This window comes from Zootoca vivipara, chromosome 8, assembly GCF_965207765.1.
Source record: "Zootoca vivipara chromosome 8, rZooViv2.hap1.1, whole genome shotgun sequence".
NCBI classification, from domain to species: domain Eukaryota; kingdom Metazoa; phylum Chordata; class Lepidosauria; order Squamata; family Lacertidae; genus Zootoca; species Zootoca vivipara.
Window position 1 is genome coordinate 34,138,919 of NC_142591.1, and position 18,294 is coordinate 34,157,212.

The 18,294-nt window shown below is 40.1% G+C and overlaps 1 protein-coding gene across 4 annotated transcripts in view; it reads right to left on the reverse strand.

Annotated features, from left to right (window-relative positions):
• Positions 1 to 18,294, reverse strand: part of ZNF407 (zinc finger protein 407) — a 349,915-nt gene that overhangs the window by 142,360 nt on the left and 189,261 nt on the right. For all 4 annotated transcript variants that reach the window (XM_088676266.1, XM_035125684.3, XM_035125685.3 and 1 more), the window contains exon 5: positions 7,347 to 7,513. In XM_088676266.1, the coding sequence (XP_088532392.1) occupies positions 7,347 to 7,513 (167 nt within the window). The remainder of the gene's footprint in view (positions 1 to 7,346; positions 7,514 to 18,294) is intronic.

Here is an 18,294-nt window from a genome sequence, read left to right on the forward strand (position 1 = left end):
AGTGGAATTACAATATATGTAATTCCATATAAGTTTAGAGGCCTGTTTTCCCGTCACTATTAGTTTTACATTTGTCTTCCTGTTTCTTATGAGTGTCTGCCTTCTGTGCAACAGCTTTAATTTTCTGACTCCCTGCCAGCAATCTTCATTAGTCAATGCAAACCTTTAAGAGGTACGGAATAATGCAGCCAGGACTAGACTTAGACACCCTGGCAGCTAAGAAACATAGCTGCCAAGTTTTCCCTTTTCTCGCGAGGAAGCCTATTCAGCATAATGGAAAATCCCTTTAAAAAAGGGATAACTTGGCAGCTATGCTAAGAAATAGTATTATGATGCCACCACAAAATTAACCTTTCTGTCCTCAGGCCTGGCAAACACTACCCTCTCACTTTACCTAGCTCTAATCATTGAATTGCTGGCAACAGCCTGCCTTGGGAAACACTGGAAGAATGTGTATTTGGGGGGTGAAGTTGGAGAGTTACAGCGCCTGCTGTAGCTGTAGACCAGGCATCCCCAAACTGCGGCCCTCCAGATGTTTTGGCTTACAACTCCCATGATCCCTAGCTAACAGGACCAGTGGTCAGGGATGATGGGAATTGTAGTCCAAAACATCTGGAGGGCCGAAGTTTGGGGATGCCTTGTGTAGACACTAATGAGGAGGAGGCATGCTTTGTTGCAGCTGGGACAGATGAAGGTATCTGGTTATGCTGATGCAGGTGTACCATCAGTTGGGCAAAACTGACATATCACATAGATCAGGGCTGCAGAGACTTTGACCTTCCATATGTTATTAGATTCCAATTCCCATCAGCCTGAGTCAGCATGGCCAATGTTTAGGAATAATGAGTGCTTTAGTCCAGTAACATCTGTAGATTCTAAAGTTCCCCTGCCCCATCTAACTAGCCTAAACTGCTGTTATGCTATATATATAAAAAAAACAAGCAAAAGATTGACAATGCAGTGAACTTAAAGAGGCATACATCTATGTGAAACTATCTGGCAATGGAAAGGTTCCAAACAGTTCAAATGAATATCCAGTAACATATATACCCACATTATATGATTTGTCTGAGAAAAGGACACCTTATAAGTGATTCAGTAAAACTTGTGTGTTATGGAGCAACATAACAACACAGTCATTAGCAATAGAAAAATAAGTACTCTTGCCATAAATCTAGAAGCAACCCATAGCAACCAGGTATTTAGGGCAATTTTCCTTGTCAATACACACTGGCCTTAATCCAAACACTTGTGCCATATCACATTCAGGCAGATGCTATCAGCTATCATGTACTGTATGGCATTTTACCTTTCAGGGGAGACCTGAATGTCATTAAAGCCTGCAGGTGTTTATACTTATGAAGGACACAAACAGCACTTTATACCATGCTGTCAAGTATATATGAACTACTTGGTACCAACTATGCTTACCATGTAAAACTGGAAATTATAGTACCCACTGAATTCTTTATATACCACCAAATCCTGTATTCCCACTGTAGTCAGTGGGAATTATCTTTATTGAATAATGGGGAATGACTTTTTAAAACTACATAAATCTGGTAAAACATACTGCCTTTATTTAGGACTGTCTTCTAGGCATTCAAGAACAGAAGGACCATTCCATTGTCACGGGTGGGACACTTGGACCATGTTTTTTGGTATTCACACATGCGTAAGAATGTAAATATACATAAAAATTAACAACCAAAATTTGAACTATGTTCTTAATAAGATACTGAACATTTTACTAATTTTTAATTTTTTTATGGATATTTTTGACAATTTTATTAAATGTTAAAGTATTGTCACGGGTGGGACAAAAAAGGACATGGAGCTTGAGATAAGTTTGATTTATGGAAAAACTCTGTGAGTTCGGAGGTGAATCAATTATAAACTCAGCATATCTGTTTAAATCAATGTTTATTGGTTACAACTATGCAATCAGAAATTTAGGTTAAGAAATTTAATGATACAAAATTAAGGAAAAAATGCTGTCACGGGTGGGACAATGAAATGTCACGGGTGGGACGCGTCTGGCATACACTTGATTTAACATACAATTAAGGTTGTTAAAAATGGAATAATTACAAAAAACCTTTTGCTATTACTACACTTACTATCTACCATAGCCTACAAAGTATAATGTTGTATTTACTAAAATTAAAATCGATTTTAAAAAATATTTTCTTCTAGTCCATCTCTGGGCCAATCAACCACTTTCAAACACATCTACATTTTCAGTAAATTCATAAAAAATGTTCCTTCTGACTCGTTTAACATTAGGTTGGGGTAAGATACTAAGAATATGTTCAAACTGCACATATGATATGTCTTTTTCATCAACTTGAAACAGCTTTCCAGAATTGTTAACTGCTCGCATACACATCACCTTGACTTCTCCATCATCTTCAACATTACTTTGGCATATTGCAGCATATCTATATTTAGTAGGCCTGGTTCTTTGTCTTTTTGTAGTTGTTTCAAATTCAACTAAAACATATGTCCCAATAGTCACTCCATCAACGAACGGCTTCAATCCAACCACCGGCACATCTGTTTCATTTGTACAACTTGCTACACCATCTTGTTTTTCTGTGTCACTTTCAGAATCTCTGTAAACATCAGAAACTTTTAACTTGAACAGTTCTGTGAAGACTACGTGGGTGGACTTTTGAAAAGAAGGTCCATAAACTAAACTTCTTTTGTCTTTAGCTTTAAAAAAACGGTTGGACTGCACGTTTGGAATCTTCCTCACCAAAGTCCAGCGCTCGTCTAGCATCGCCATATTTGCACTGATATCAGTAGGTGTTAAAAGGACAAACTTCACTCTCGGTACTGCTTTTTCAGCACATTTAACAAAATCTGAGGCTGAATTGATTACTACTCTCCTTTGTTTTACTGCATTCCAAACTGCTTGCTTAGTTAATCCACCAATCCCATCCACGACACCCTTGCCGTGGGATGTAGCAAAAAAAAAACCATTCCCCATCAACACCAAAGTCTTCAGGCATAAAACACAGATTGGACAGTGTGTACTTATTTTTGAACTGACCAGCACATCCGTCAGAATAGATTTTGACCTTTGTCAGTCTGTTAAATTCTTAAGTTCTTCAATTATGGCTTTTATGCATGCATATACTGAGTATTTGTCGTGGGTTAAGTGATCCGAAACCACGGCAAAAGAACGTACTTTGCCTTGAGTCCAAGCACAACCTGTAAATACTGTGATTTGGTTGTGGGTCCAGTGTGCACTTTGGATTTCATCTTGCGATGTTGCCAAATAGTTTTCAGCAAAATCCACTTGAAGAATCACCTCATCATCAGCTACTGTGTCTTTCATATTTTTGAAAGCTTTAGTTTGTAATCACTTTACAAAGAAGTGCTTCTTAAATTTACTAAATTGATTTTGTAGCTCATTGACAGCTTCTTCTATGGTTCCTTTTGCTTCAAAAACCTTAGGCCGGCTAGAACAGTCATCTTTCCATTGCTTCCAGAAAATCTCAGACGACATGTTTAAGTCTTCATCAATTAGGGTGTGCAAATTAAGTACACACTTTTTGCATTCACCATTCTCATACGTTCTGCAGATGTAGTCTTTCCCATTTTGTGTATTGATTCAAAGGTTATATTATCTGTATTACTGTATGTATTCGCATTAGGGTAAAGTAACGGTAACTGCCTTTATGTTCCAGAAGGAACAGCTACTATTGGTTCATTCAAGCAGCTGCATTTGGCTCCTTAGTCTTATTGGTTTCCACCAAAAGGCAGCTTTGTGGTTGCTTGAGATTGTTCCCTCCAAAATGTATCCCTTTCTAGCTAGTTCCCCTCTCCTCAGTCCCTCAGTCTTGTTTGCCAGAATAAAGAATTGTTACATGAGGAATCTGTCTCCTGTCTGCAGAGAGCTGAAATCACTTGCTGAAATCACTAACTCAAGCTACAACAGTAAAACAAGTTGAAAACTGTCACGGGTGGGACAGAAAAAGAATTATTAAAATTTCATGGTGTTTACATTAATTAACTGCATTTTTATTATTGATAGGTGTGTTATACTCTAATACATACTCCCACAATAAAACAAACATAACCTATAAATTAGTTTTATCACAAAATAAACTTTTGTACCTTTTGCTGTCACGGGTGGGACACTGAAACAGCATCCCATTCAATAATAAAAATAAAATAGAAATAACTTACCTATTTAAAAAATTTCAAGTCCAATGTGTAGACAAAGTTCTTCACTTTAATAATATACCAACAATGACAACCACAATTTTTGTTTATCTTTAAAAAATAATGCCAACCTAAATGAACAAAATTAAGCTACACAATCAGAAAAGTGATACTGAAACTTCAAGCTCAAATTTCTCATGAAAAAAATAATTTTAAATTCTTTTTTTCTTTGGAATATTGAACTTTAATATGTTTAGTTAATGAAACTATAAGTAAAATAAGTATATTTTAAAAATAATTTTTTTCTTATCAGGCTCATTTTTCACGGAATGGCCCAGAAGTAACTTTGGGGATGGAACGTATTTTAATGTTGCAGTAAGTTTATCACATCCAATATCCTTCACACTCAGTTTTCCATGTATTTAATTAGGTTTTTCTTTTGTTTGAGTGCAGACATGTAGATTGGCTGAACAATTATTAGGTGTAATCCCACACATAGTTAGGTATGCTGGAAGACATGTAACTGTGAACATGATTTCGGTATTTCAGTCTTACATTAAACAATTTTACAATTCATTCTTCATCCAGAAGTTACAACCTTTAAACTTTGAGAAGGATCTAAGGGGCAATATATCACTTCGGGTACAGAGGGCTGATCTAACATGCCATGTTTATATGATAACAGGAATGTAATAGAAAATGGGTCTTTTCTTAACAACTTGAATTAGTTTCAAGTGTGCCATTTTGCATTCAAATGTAGAAAGACACGGAAACCAATCCTTTATTTTCTATTAGAAAACAGCCACTGTCCCCTATCTCTCATTATGGTGCAGACTACAAGACCTAACAACAAAAATCCATATTATTGATCTAACCAAGTCTCCACAATTATTCTTTAGAAGGAAACGCCGACGATAAATTACATCTGCACTGGCTTTTCATCTGCTGTTCGATATAAGTGATCTCTCAGGGCAGGCTGGAGACCTTAAATCGTCAACACCCTTGTCAAAGAAGCTAAGGAGGCCTGGGTTTCCTACAAACTGCCTTGGAAGAACTTTTAACCTATAATTTCTAGCAACAACTCATTTCATTTTCACAAAACTGGGGGGGGAATCTTTTCAGGAATTTTTTTTTTTAATTTAATGGAACACTGTTTCATCTTTCTAAGAAATGCCTACAGAATTTTGATTTCCAGATCGTTTTTTTACATTTCTACAAGAACGTCTCTTACATTTTTAACCAAGACTTACATATACTCTGTTTTGCTAAGGAGCTAAAAAGTAATCTCACTTTTCGGCAGTTTTAATTCACATCCCATGATGTTACAATCTATGCTACAGTTTAATATTATTCTTAAAGAACCAGACTGCATGTGAAGAGTTTTTATAATAATGCTATCTGTAGTTAACAGCTGATTATTAAAAGCTTTCTAGTCCTTCACAGCAATCTTTGTTCTAATACCGTAAGCGTAACTTGCATCAACTTTTAACTCAAAAAGTACAGGTATTAACACTGTTTTCCTCCAGCTGTAGTAAGCTTTTCACTGTGTGTTAAATAAAACTGGTATTTTATGCAGTGTGAATTTATACTGTGGCCAATGCACCTTCAAAATTATTGCTGTTCCTCAGTACTGCTGGAAACTGCTTGGTGTCGAATATCAGATAATACTTCAGTTAGGCTTGGTTCACATGAATATTTGTAGCAATTTCCTCCTCCCTGTAAATTTTATTCAACTTGCTTTCTTGCTTATTTATTTATTTAATCAGTCAGTCATCCTGCCTTTCCTCCGCAGGCCAAAAGTTATCCTATGAATAAATGAATTATATGAACCAATAGTACAGGGGTATAAAGGTAAAGGTACCACCGACCATTAGGTCCAGTCACCAACGACTCTGGGCTTATGGTGCTCATCTCCCTTTACTGGCCGAGGGAGCCGGCGTACAGCTTCCGGGTCATGTGGCTAGCATGACAAAGCCGCTTCTGGCGAAACCAGAGCAGCACACGGAAACGCAGTTTACCTTCCCGCTGGAGCGGTACGTATTTATCTACTTGCACTCTGATGTGCTTTTGAACTGCTAGGTTGGCAGGAGCAGGGACCGAGCAACAGGAGCTCACCCCGTCGCTGGGATTCAAACCGCCAACCTTCTGATCGGAAGTCCTAGGCTCTGTGGATTAGACCACAGCGCCACTTTCCAGCAATTTATGCCTTTACTATAGCTCCAAAAACTACACTTGTTTACATGGTGCCCTCTTTATAAGATCTGACACACATCTATGCCTAAGCTTGTTTCCACTAAGAAAATCAGTAGGAAACATTATTTTTTGAGTCAACATAGTCGGGTGATGTGAAACTTTTCACTTCCAGATGTTTGGATCTGTTTCATTTTTTCATATTGCCTTCAGTAAAATTGAAATATTGATTAATTCCAGCCACATTATCAGTTATGATATTGTGATCGCATTAAAAACATTTGCAGGAAGCTTCCTTCATTAAGGAATAACATGAAATAACATGAAAGCAAATTTGAAGGATGTTAAAGATTATTTCTGAGGGAAATCAAGAGTAAACAATCAAAGCAGTTCATATCTCACACAAACCCGTCTCTTTAGCCAAGTAGTGCACATTAGGCCTTACAAATCTGGCACATAGAATCACAGAATCAAAGTACAGTATTGGAAGGGACCACAAGGATCAGTCCAACCCCCTGCAATGATCCTGTGACAAAAATGAGCACAAAACGCTTCCTGGAGCAGCTGAAGTTCAGTAAACTGTGGGTTGTTGCTATTTTTCACCTAGATCATTTTCACATTAAAGGATAAATTTAGAGGTTCTCATACAATAAGGAGCAACAGGTGGACCTCTGAAGCCACACACAACCATGGTCTTTTTGTTTGCTTAACTACATTTTGTGTGCAAGCTCACAATTGTTCTACGTGGCTTATAATAAATGTACCAAAACAATTTAAATGTTAGCATCACAGGTGACGCTAACATTTATCACCACAGAACAGAAAACTGATGTTGCAAACAGAAGCATTTGTTTCAGAGTTAGAGCCTTTCTTAAATGCAGCCCTTTTACTTGCTAGGCACAAAATCTAACACAACAAGCCCTCTACCTTCACCCCTTCATTTCCTTGTGCCCGCATCAGGTTAAGAAAAGCATGAGCCAAACCTGTGTGAGTCCTATAGTGATCTTTCATGGCCGATACTGTGAGGAAGGAATAATGGCATGTAGGCCATGAGCACTTGTATGGCTTTTCTCCTGTGTGGAGTTTCATATGATTGTTCAATGCCCACTTCTCTGTAAAACTTCTGTCACATAAGGGACATGTAAATTTCCTGTGTAAAAGGGGGGGGGCAGAGGGAGAGAAAAAAAGAAAACCAGGTGTTAACTTTATACACGCACACAAACCCCAAAACTGACAAAAGAAGCATGTTTTTTAACTCAAAGTATGGTAAATGCAGAGACTTTCATGAAGAGAATTGCAGACCTGGTCTGTCATGTCTGTATAACCAGGCATTGATTTTTCTGTCGAGACCTGGCACTTCAGCCATTTATTCTCTGCTTTGCGGTTGGGCCCAACGGGTTTGAAAAATTCTGTTACAGTCCAGTCACCCCTGAGGCAAATGTGAGAATAGATTTCACCTGTACAGGCCTACACCACTTATCCAGGGCATGGGCTGTCAGAGCAAAGGCTAAATGAAAAGCTATCCATACTAAACTACTCAGACAATCACACCGCTCTGTGCCATGCTGCTGCTACTGCAGTGTGGAGGTGAAATACTACTTGTAATAACACTGTTACCGTAGTAAACAACAACAACAAAACTACAAAACAAAAACATGTGTTAAGAGGACAGGGGGTGGAGGGAACAAAAAAAAAACCCTATCTTCAAAAGATTTATCATTCAATGAAAACATTTTTTGCACTGCTTAACTTGGGTACTTTTTATTCCCCCCTCCCTCCCCAACATTTCCACGGTTAAATAAGAAAAGCTTGCTAAAAATAGAAATGTTAAATAGCTTAAATCAAGGGGGGAGAAACATTTTTCAGCCTCATTCCCTCCTAGAATAAAAAAGGGACAGGTCAATGAATAAGACATTAGGCTACATTTTACCCATGATAACTGAAAAAAGAAGAAAAAAACCCCACCCCGTGTGCACATCACTTTAGCCTTTATTCAAGAGGCATTATCACGATTCAAGGGCACATTCCGGAAAGGCAAAAGCATGGAAGGAGGTCATGGAGGTGGTCAGTGGGGTGTGTGGCCTGGGATGGGGAGGCAGCTAAGCCACATTCACACCATCCATTTAAAGACTATGGCATCTTCCCCCTAAGAATTCAGAGAGCTGAGAGTTGCTAGGAGGCCATACTCCCTCACAGAGCTGCAATTCAGAGAGTAGTTTAACAATCAAGCTCTCTTCACAGGAAACTCTGAACATGGTAGCTCTGGGTAACTCTATTGTGGCTCATTTAAAGAACTATACTACATTATTATTATTATTATTATTATTATTATTATTATTATTATTATTACAACTTATACACCGCCTTGTACTCAGAGGTCTCAGGGTGGTTCTCAAACAAAACCACAACATATAAAAACAAACCAAAAACAATAACCCAATAACCGTCTCCCCCCCCCCAAAAAGCCATCCTTCTAAAAGGGTGTTGGTTTGATGTCAAGAAAATGAACCAAAGGCCTGGTTAAAAAGGAATGTTTTTGTCTGGTGCCTAAAGTGTATAGTGAAGGCGCCAGGCGAACTTCCCTGGGGAAGAACATATAAACAGTTGCAGTTCCCTCCAACAAATTCTGGGGGCTACAGTTTGTGAAGGGTGCTGAGCCTTGTTAGGAGGCTCCTATTCCTCTCAGAAAGCTGCAATTTCCAGAGTTCCCTGTGAAGAGATTGACCGTTAAAACTACTCTGACAATATTAGTTCTGTGAGGGGAGTAGAAGTGTCCTAATCTCTCAGCACTCTTCAAAGGCTACAGCTTTAAGAATTCTTCAGGGAAAGATATCATAGTCTTTAAATGCAGTGTGAATGTGGCCCTTGTGAGAATTCAAAGGGCCAGATGGAGGCCTGCATGGTCACATTTGGTCTCCAGGCCTGAGGTTCCTCATCCCCTCATCCTCACCCCAGCTTAAATGATTACAGTTTGCAATAGAAAAGAGGTGGGTTTAAAAAACAAACAACTCTTCCCCAAAACATCAACAGTGCTGAATATTCCATCTACAGAAAGGGGTTTTTTCTCATGCTCAGGCCATGCTTGGAATAGTTACATTCCCAGTTGACACTGACCCCACTCTGTAGAAAGCACGGCACAGGCTATCAAGGTTATGAACTCACAGGTTCAAATGAATAAAGACTGTCTGCAAAAAAAAAAACTACTCAGGTTTTGTGGGGTTCAATGATGCTATTAAATGAAAGCACATAAAATCATCCTATTATGTTCATATAGTCAGAAGAGCAAACCTGTATTTAGTTTGTAGGTTGTTGTTGCTGTTTTACAAAAATATCTACAGAGGTTTGGTGCAGCTCTCCAGTTTGTTTTACAAGCATTAAAGAATTCACATCATTTGCATACTGCAATCTGACTATATTTTTTCCAATGTAATTTCCCCCCAATTTTTTTTTTACTTTGAACAATTGCTAAATTTCCCAATAAAACCATTTTCATACACAAGGAATGGAGGAAGATAAAAGGATCAAGAATGATGTGTGTATGTGTGTGTGCGCGCAGATGTGCTTGTGTGTGCACACATACTGAATTGAAAACAGACTTTCAAATTACTATATCACTTGATCATTGCTTGGTGGCACTAGAAAATGACAAATATAGCTAAATACTTACAAATGCACCGTAAAAAAAATCATGTCCGTATATCTCTATGACAGGTCTTCATGCATTTCACATTTCAAAAGCATGGCAGGGATCTTATTTCTAAGATAAATTCCCCTATCTACTTATTTCCTTGTGTATTTATTGTGGCTCTAACCTTCTACTACAAGAAATAAATAAGCAGGTTAAGTAGATGCTATCTTTTAACAAATAGTTTCTCTAGACTGTATTACAACTTTATGAATGACAAAATAAATCCCTCATTTTTAAATCTTCCAAGATGCACATTTAACAGCATTGCACCTATTGAACCCCAATGCATAGTCTATTATTCACATACAATAAAAATGTTCAAGTAAGGTTGAGCGACTGTCTTAAAAATGACAAAAACAGCAAATACAGACTAAATAGTGAAATATCACTGTGCCGAAGTAAATCTGAATACTAGACAAGTCTAATCTAATAATCAGAAGGAATCAAAACGGAACTGCAGTCAGATATAATTTCTTTCTTATTTTTTGTATCCTGCTCTCCTTTCAAATATCTCAGAGCAACTTTTTTGTGAGGGAGACTAAGCTCAGCTGACTTGCCCCCAGCCCACCAAGGATCATCTTAACTACCGGTAACAGAACAATTCATACCCCTGATCCACTGTGTTAGAAGGGGTTTGGACAGAGCAGATTTGTTCCTCCAACCAGCCCTGCCATGAGTGGGGATGCTCCACTGACCAGGAGCATGTGGGTAGGAGCTACTGCCAGTGGTATCCTCGCTTTTGGCAGCCAAAGGGAACAGGTAAAATTGGGTTCTTTGCTGGGGGCAGAGCCATCCTTCCTACTGGGCTGGCTGGCGCGCCTCTCAGGAGCGCCCCAGCGAATGGGGAAGCTGTGTGGCCCATGTGGAGGCGAGGCCGGGGCGCGCTACAGAAAGAGCTCCGGCTGCACCTGAGCCCAGGCGGGGTGGTGGTGGTGCAGTGCCCAAAAGGGCTCCCTTCGGTGTGCTGTTCCCACCACGCCCCCTCCCAACAGCAGGCTTGCTAGCCACCATTTCAACAGCGCCTAGCAAGCCCATGGGGGGGGGGGCAGAAGGATTTTTGCACCACGGCGCTGGATACCCTCAAGACGGCCCTGGTTTGGGGTGTGGGTGTGGGCCGGAACAGAGTTCACCAGATCCTGAGCCAGTCCTGCTGCTGTAACGTGATAGCAATGGGCCTAATTTGGGTTTCTTTGGTGGGCCAAAACGGAAATGGTGAAGGGGTTTTTTCTTCATGCCCACCACCTTTCACCTTGGCCAGTGTGAGCAGCAGGACTTTGGCTGGGCTGCTCCACCAAGCCCTGCAGCCTGTTGTGTGTTAGGAGTGCACTTCTAAGTGCAGATCTGAACCAGCATTTTCTATAACTATGTCCAACACCCTCATCACTGTACAGTTGCCTTTTGCCAAGGAGTAGGGATCCCAATTCCAATGCAAGGGAACAATTCCTGAATTTGCATTAGAAACAGAATTGGGATCTAATCTCAGTGCATCAAGTAAAACATTAAAAATGTTTAATAAAGAATTGGGGGCCCAAGATACAGTAAACAAGCACATTTAGATCCTGAGTAGATGGAAATGTACCACCTTGCAGCCCCTATGCTTCTTCAGTATATCCTGGCACTGGATTCTCAGGTGTTATTATAAAGCCATCTTTCAGGGCATGCCTACCTTTAAATTCCTATCTGATTTTTTAACCATTTTGAAATTAGGAGGATATGAAATTGAGAAGATGGAAGCTGACCACAGAATTATTATTATTTTTTTAAATATATGGGACTCAGGCCTATGGGCCAACTTGATACAAGCAATAGCCATTACCTTGTAATTCTTACAGTATGCATTAAGGCATAATGGAAAGTTCATAATTTATCATCTTCCATGGTATTATAATATCATGTCAATTTAACAACGTTAATCCTGCTACAGAGCTTTTTATAATATACAATCACTTAAAATAATGTCACATCCCACTATTTAATGCACATGGAGGTATGTTTCATTAACACACCTCTATGAATTTTTACTGGTACAAATATATAATGTAGAAAAAATGGAACATCTGTATATATAATATTAATGAGTCAAACCCCTTTGCACCAATAAAGCTTACAGTTTCATTTGAGTGCTGTTTTTACTTTACCTTATATATCGTGCAATCCCTCAAGAGTACGAGAACCTACCTAATAACACAGTCAACATTCATTGACTTGGTTAACTCCCCCACTCCCAGTTTTCATGAAAAACATCAGTAAGATCTACAGCTGCTGGCAACTGTATGTCTTGATAGTTGCAGCCATCTCATTCAATCCAGCTGTACTTATCTTATTATTTTCATTTTTTGGCTATTTAATAAATTATTACTTGGCTCTTAGAGGTGTGTTGTGATATTCATTGTTAGACAAATTCAGAACAACACCCACAAACCTGCGATGTTGGCATACCAGGAGGCTTTTAGTCAGCCGAATTCAGCCTGATTCAGGATCCAAGCAACACGCCAAAACACACTTATCTGCATGAGGTCATTTAATACCAAGTTCACAACTGTCCAGACATTTACTTTAAAGAAATGTGTTCATAATATCTCAAGAACCAGCCCTGTGTTTCCCTTAACATTATTCAACAGAGGATCTTTGAGGTTCTTAGAAACAAAAACAAAAAAACTGTTTTCAGGATCTGAATGATCTGTAATGCATATAGATCTGAATGATCAAATAATTTAGCTTGGGGCTATGTTCATCTCGATACCACAGACTTTTCTCCAGAGAGACATAGGCTGCTTCCAGTTCCCAATATTTACTTGATCTTTTCTATCAAAAGGATTTATTTATTTAGGAATTCAGTGGTCCAGTAGCTTTATTGCATCACTACTAGCTCACTACTAGTGGAACATCAAAGGCACAGGCATTCATCTATCTCATACCAAAAGGCAAAGTTATTTGGTTTAATGGTAGTCAGTTTGATTAACTAACAAGCAAGTTAGAATTTACAGAGTAATGGAGTTTACTTCTCTTCATAAACTTTATAAATAGGCTTCTCAGAATCATACTTCAACTTAAATAAGGAAGTACCTCTGTTTAGGTTTTATGCAAAATCATGTTTAGTCACATGATAATAGCAATAGTCGGCTGTTAACTAGAACCTAGAAAGCAGGAAGCTGCAGAATTAAAAACACACAACAAAACAGAATGTGAAGATTTGATTTTAGTCCTATGTTATAAGGTATATTATCCTAAAACCCCTATTCCATTCTTCCACCCCACTCAGTCTCAACAAAATCTCTTCCGCCCTAGCAGGAGGAGAAGATGTTGTGGGCCCACGAGGCCTTCACGTGGGGGGGGGGAGAAATGGTTGCCATTCCCCCTCAGCCCATTGGTCGGCTCCCTGCCGCGGCGCACCCTTGGCTCATCCAATTAGGAGGTTCCAAGGGGGCGTGGCTCGCTGATTTAAGCGAGCGCGCGGCAGGGAATCGGCCTCGCTTCTTTCGAACCCCCAGCTGCTTCGTTTTCCCAGCCACCCCCCCTTTTAGGCAAGGTTCTACTTTGACATTGCTGCGGACCTCGGTTGGTCGCAGTTGAGGGGCCTGGTAGGAGTTTTCCCACTGGGTAAATTGGCTCTGGCCTGGTGGTTTTCGCCTACCTCATAGCTACTCGTCACAACTTTGGTTTTGGCGGTAGGCATTGGATTATCTCTGAAAGGTACAGGTGTGTGGGGGGGTTTGCTGCCATCACCTCCCCCAAACGCGGAAGGGTACTCCCTTCCTTAAGGAGTCCGGGGGTGTTGCCAAGTCCGAAGCCGTGGTAGGTGAGGGCCAAAGGGCACGCCCCCTAGTGATGGCCCCAGGATGACCTCCTAGTTGATGTGCATCGCAGGACTCATCCAACGGTGGTTAACCCTTCACAGACTGCCAGCAGAGTGGGCTGGAGTCGGATATAGTCGGTTAGATCCAGTGCCTATGCCAATACCTCTCTACATCCGTAATCAATTAAGTTGTGACCTTCTATGCCCATTAACCTTATGCAATGTGTCCTGTGTCTTTATTTCTCTCGGGGAGGCATCGGGGTATCGCCACACAACTGAAGGTGAATGTCAGACGGCAGATTTGATGACAGGTCAGCAATAAAACACCCAGCATGAGAGAAGTTAACTCTTTGTTCAAAGGAATCAAAACAGGACTAGTGATCACAGCATCTCTTACCAGTAGTTCTTGTCCCCTCTTCACTTCTCTCAGTGTTCTGGGAGACCAGGTTACAGCAGGAGGGTAGACTCTCTTGCTTCTTCTTCAGCAGCCTGCCTCCACACTGCCTCTAGACGCCCCCCTCTGATTCTGGACTGCTCTCTGCCACAGTCTCTTCTTGCTCACTAAAACCTGTTACCTCTTCAACATCCGACACCTCCTCCTTCCACTCTGCTCCTTCTGACCACTCATCATCATCCCACCAGGGAAGCCTGGCTCTGAGCCTTTTCCCCTCGGGGGTTTCCTATCCAACCAGTCCATGACAATGAACTACTTTCAGAATTAGTTGCTTCATGTTTGGCTATCATGTTTCAAAATACCAGGTAAAACACGTGGAAGGCTGTACACACCCTGATTTGCCTCCTCTGACTTCCCATTCAGCTTGCCAGTTTCAGCTAATTCATTCATTCAGCTAATTCATTCATTATCATCATCATCATCATCAATGAAGAAACAAAACATACTCCCCTGAAAAACAGTGATGCTTTTAATGGACTTTTTCTATAAATTGGCTTCATACAATCAGCTTAAAAATGTTGTTATTTATCCAAGCATGCAACAACATTTCTCATTTAAAAAAGAAACACTGAAGTGACAAATAAAATGTGCTGGTTATATAAATGTCCGCCCATTTTTGAGGCCAAAAGAAGACTTGTCGGAGGATGAATTATTATCTCCCCCAAATTTAACGTTCCCACTTTTTAAAGCCTGTTCACTGCCACTGTTTCCCCTTTGAGTGCCATTATCTTTTTCAGATCAGAGCATCTTTCTTCTTTCTAGGTAAGTTTCAGCCAGTCAGCAGTGATCATGTACTGAATGTGGTGTTATAATGCTACATAGGTAAATCTGTTTTAGGTATGTGCTGATATCACTGCTTACAAAACCAGTTTGGATTCAGAGCAATGCCTTCTTGATGCATGAATCTAGGGAATGAGGTCACTGTTCAATTTCAGGCCGCATGTAAAACACTTCCACTCCCTTTTGACAAAAAACAAAAACCTGACAGTGAAAGCTAGTTCTGCGCCACTGCCAAAAACTTTTATAAGAAGCATCCCACTTCCAGCTTAGCTTGACTAAATTTATTTATGTATTTAAAATATTTATATCCCTGGAAACGCTATCAGAGAAGCTTACAATTAATAATGGTCTTTGCTCGCAGGCTTACCATCTAAAAGACATAACACAAAAGGGGGGGGGGAACCATGGGAGGGAGAAGGGCGGGAACAAACACTGACACTAATTTTTAGTTCTTGAAAGTGTTCTTGAAAGTGTTGTTTTTAGCAGGGCAGGTGGGGCTGAAGCAAGCTCCCATTTCAATTGTCCCTTCTCTGGACAATGGATGAAGCCAGTTGGTCTTTTCATGCTGTTCTTTATGGGAGGGAAGGGGAAGCCTGGTAATGGCAGAGTCCAGTGTGTGTTGCCTTTCAGTGGTACAGTCCAAGAGCAACATTTGGTTAAATTGTCGTTGAACTGCAAGGTTTTCTATACTTTAAAGTCAACCATAGTCCACTTCTCAAAATGCTACCTTTTTGTCTGTCAAATATCAGTACAAAGGCATTAATAATCTGATCAAATTTGACACAGACACTAATCCCATCTTAATCAGTAGTGAGGCCAGTATTTCTGATGGGTTTGTTTTTTTAAAAAAAGACAATGCGTATTGTATTTTTATAGCGTCGGTGGCACATGTCTAATGAGAAACCATCACAATGGCATTGAATTTTCTTCTTGAAAAGTTATAATTCCTTGCTTGCAAAGGAGACTAAATATAACCTGAAAATGCTAGATGGGCTTCTTGTTCATATACTTATCTGAAGGTGTTGGCTGCTCTTTTAGCTAGAAGCAAACCTCCAGTAGATTCCTATTTATCTCCTTGCCAATCAAGAAGTGAATGACTGACAGTAACATAGCCTTATCTAGGCCTCCTGTCTGTGGTGCATTCTGCTAAGTGATGTCATCGCTCTTGCAGAAGAAAATAAGCAGATTATTACAGTGACTAGAAGCAAACTAAACATTTGGATTTTTGCATGGACAGATTTACACACTGTCTGTCAGATAAAGCACAGTTTGCCTGCTGCTTACACAACAAGAATGTGCCTGACAGCTTCTTCCCAGCTTTAGTATCTGATTACATAAATAGGCCATTCCCCACCATTCCTAAAGACTGACAGTCTGTCTTAGTTTAAAGAGCAATTTCTGACTATCAGCTTTTCTGTCTTGCACACTGCTCTGATTAACATCAGGGCACTTCCTGGAGGTCCAATCTGTTGGGCTTTCTTTCTTTTTTGTGATATATATATATATATATATGAATATGAGAGATATTAACTCTATAAAAGGACAAGAAATAATATCATAATCTTTGCTCAGGTGTTTCATGTTATAAACATGTTGAGAAACAAGGTATTAACACAGTAGCTCTCCAAAATAATTATTGTGACATGAAAAAGTGGTCAACAAGGTATTAAAACCTCTGTAGTGACTAAGCTTTCTGTAAATTACTGGGAAAAACATATTAATAATTACCAGCTTTTTCATACAGTTTTCATTTGTGCTTGAAAATAATGGTGCACGTTGCTGTATTTTTTATGCGCGGAAGAAGGATGATTTTCCGTGTTAATATGAAAGATTATGAAGGTTCATTGGACTACAACTTTTTAAATCTTAAAACTGGAGGGACATTTCAATTTAGTCGAAGAAAAAAAGAAAGCAGGCAGGCAGATAAGAAACATTTTGTGAATAGACAACCTACCCAGACTCTTTCTAACCGTGGACAATCAGTTGCTCCTTGGATGCAAGAAGGCAACATTTCTTCTCTGCTCCTGCCTCCCGGCAACCAGTTTTCAGAGCTATGCTGCCTTTGGACACTGTCAACTAATTATTGCCTGTCCTGCTGCATCCTCATGTCACCCTTCTGGCCCACACTGGCAGGGTGGCGTAAGAAGGATGCAACAGGCTTGTGCCCTCCCAATAAGCCTGATAGGAAGGGCACATGCCTGCACTGCTGCGTCGTCCTCACATTGCCTTGCGTCCTGCCCCTCTGGCACACCTGTGCCCTGGCTGTCATGAAGACTCTCTCCACCACTAATCTAGCATGGTGACTTAATATTTTGAGACACATTTCAGGCCCTCTTACAGCACACTGGTATGCCCCTGCAAACCAATGCCCCCACTGTGGAAGGACGTGTGGATCCAGAATTGGCCTCCACAGTCCCCTACGGACCCATTGTTAAAATTGTGTTTATGGAAGACAATCTTACTCGGCTACGAGTGATCGCCAAAGAAGAAGAAGAAGATTTTGCATTAACTGGGCTAGGAGGCAAAGGCTAGGAGATATTGATAGAGAATCATACTAGCATGCAATCCAATACATTAGTCCTAAATTGTGAAAGAAACTGGTGCAATGTGTTTTCAAGGTACACAGGGCTACCAGATTCTTCATGCCTTTGCATGATCAGCAATCAGATCATGAGAACTAGAACAGTGTGGACAGTTCTGGTTGCTGCACCTCCAAAACATGGTTGCAGAACTGGAAACGGTGTACAAAAGGCCAGTGAAAATGGTTCAGGGGCTGGAGTAATTCTCCTACGAGGAAAGCTTACAACTGGATGAAGGGACATTACAAGAGATGTATAAAACCATGCATCATGTGTACTATAATCTGGGGTCATCCAAGGAAGCTGAACATTGGAAGGTAAGCAAAGACCTGGAACAGCTATGCCAAAAGGTGTACTGTAGATCTGTTGTGACACAACTGCTAGGTCACCTCACAAATTGTGTCAGATGGACTGGTTAGGGAAATCTGTGCTTGCAGTTGTACGCATAGCAGCTATGTTCATGTTTCTTCTGAACTGGGGGAAGCCATGTACATCTTAGTTGATAGATGAACCAGGAAACTAAGCAAGAACCATACACCTACCCAGCAGAAGAGACCCAGGAAAACCGATACAACTGTCCAGTTCCACCTAGTAACTAAACTATAACATGACACCATCCACACATACTGCATGT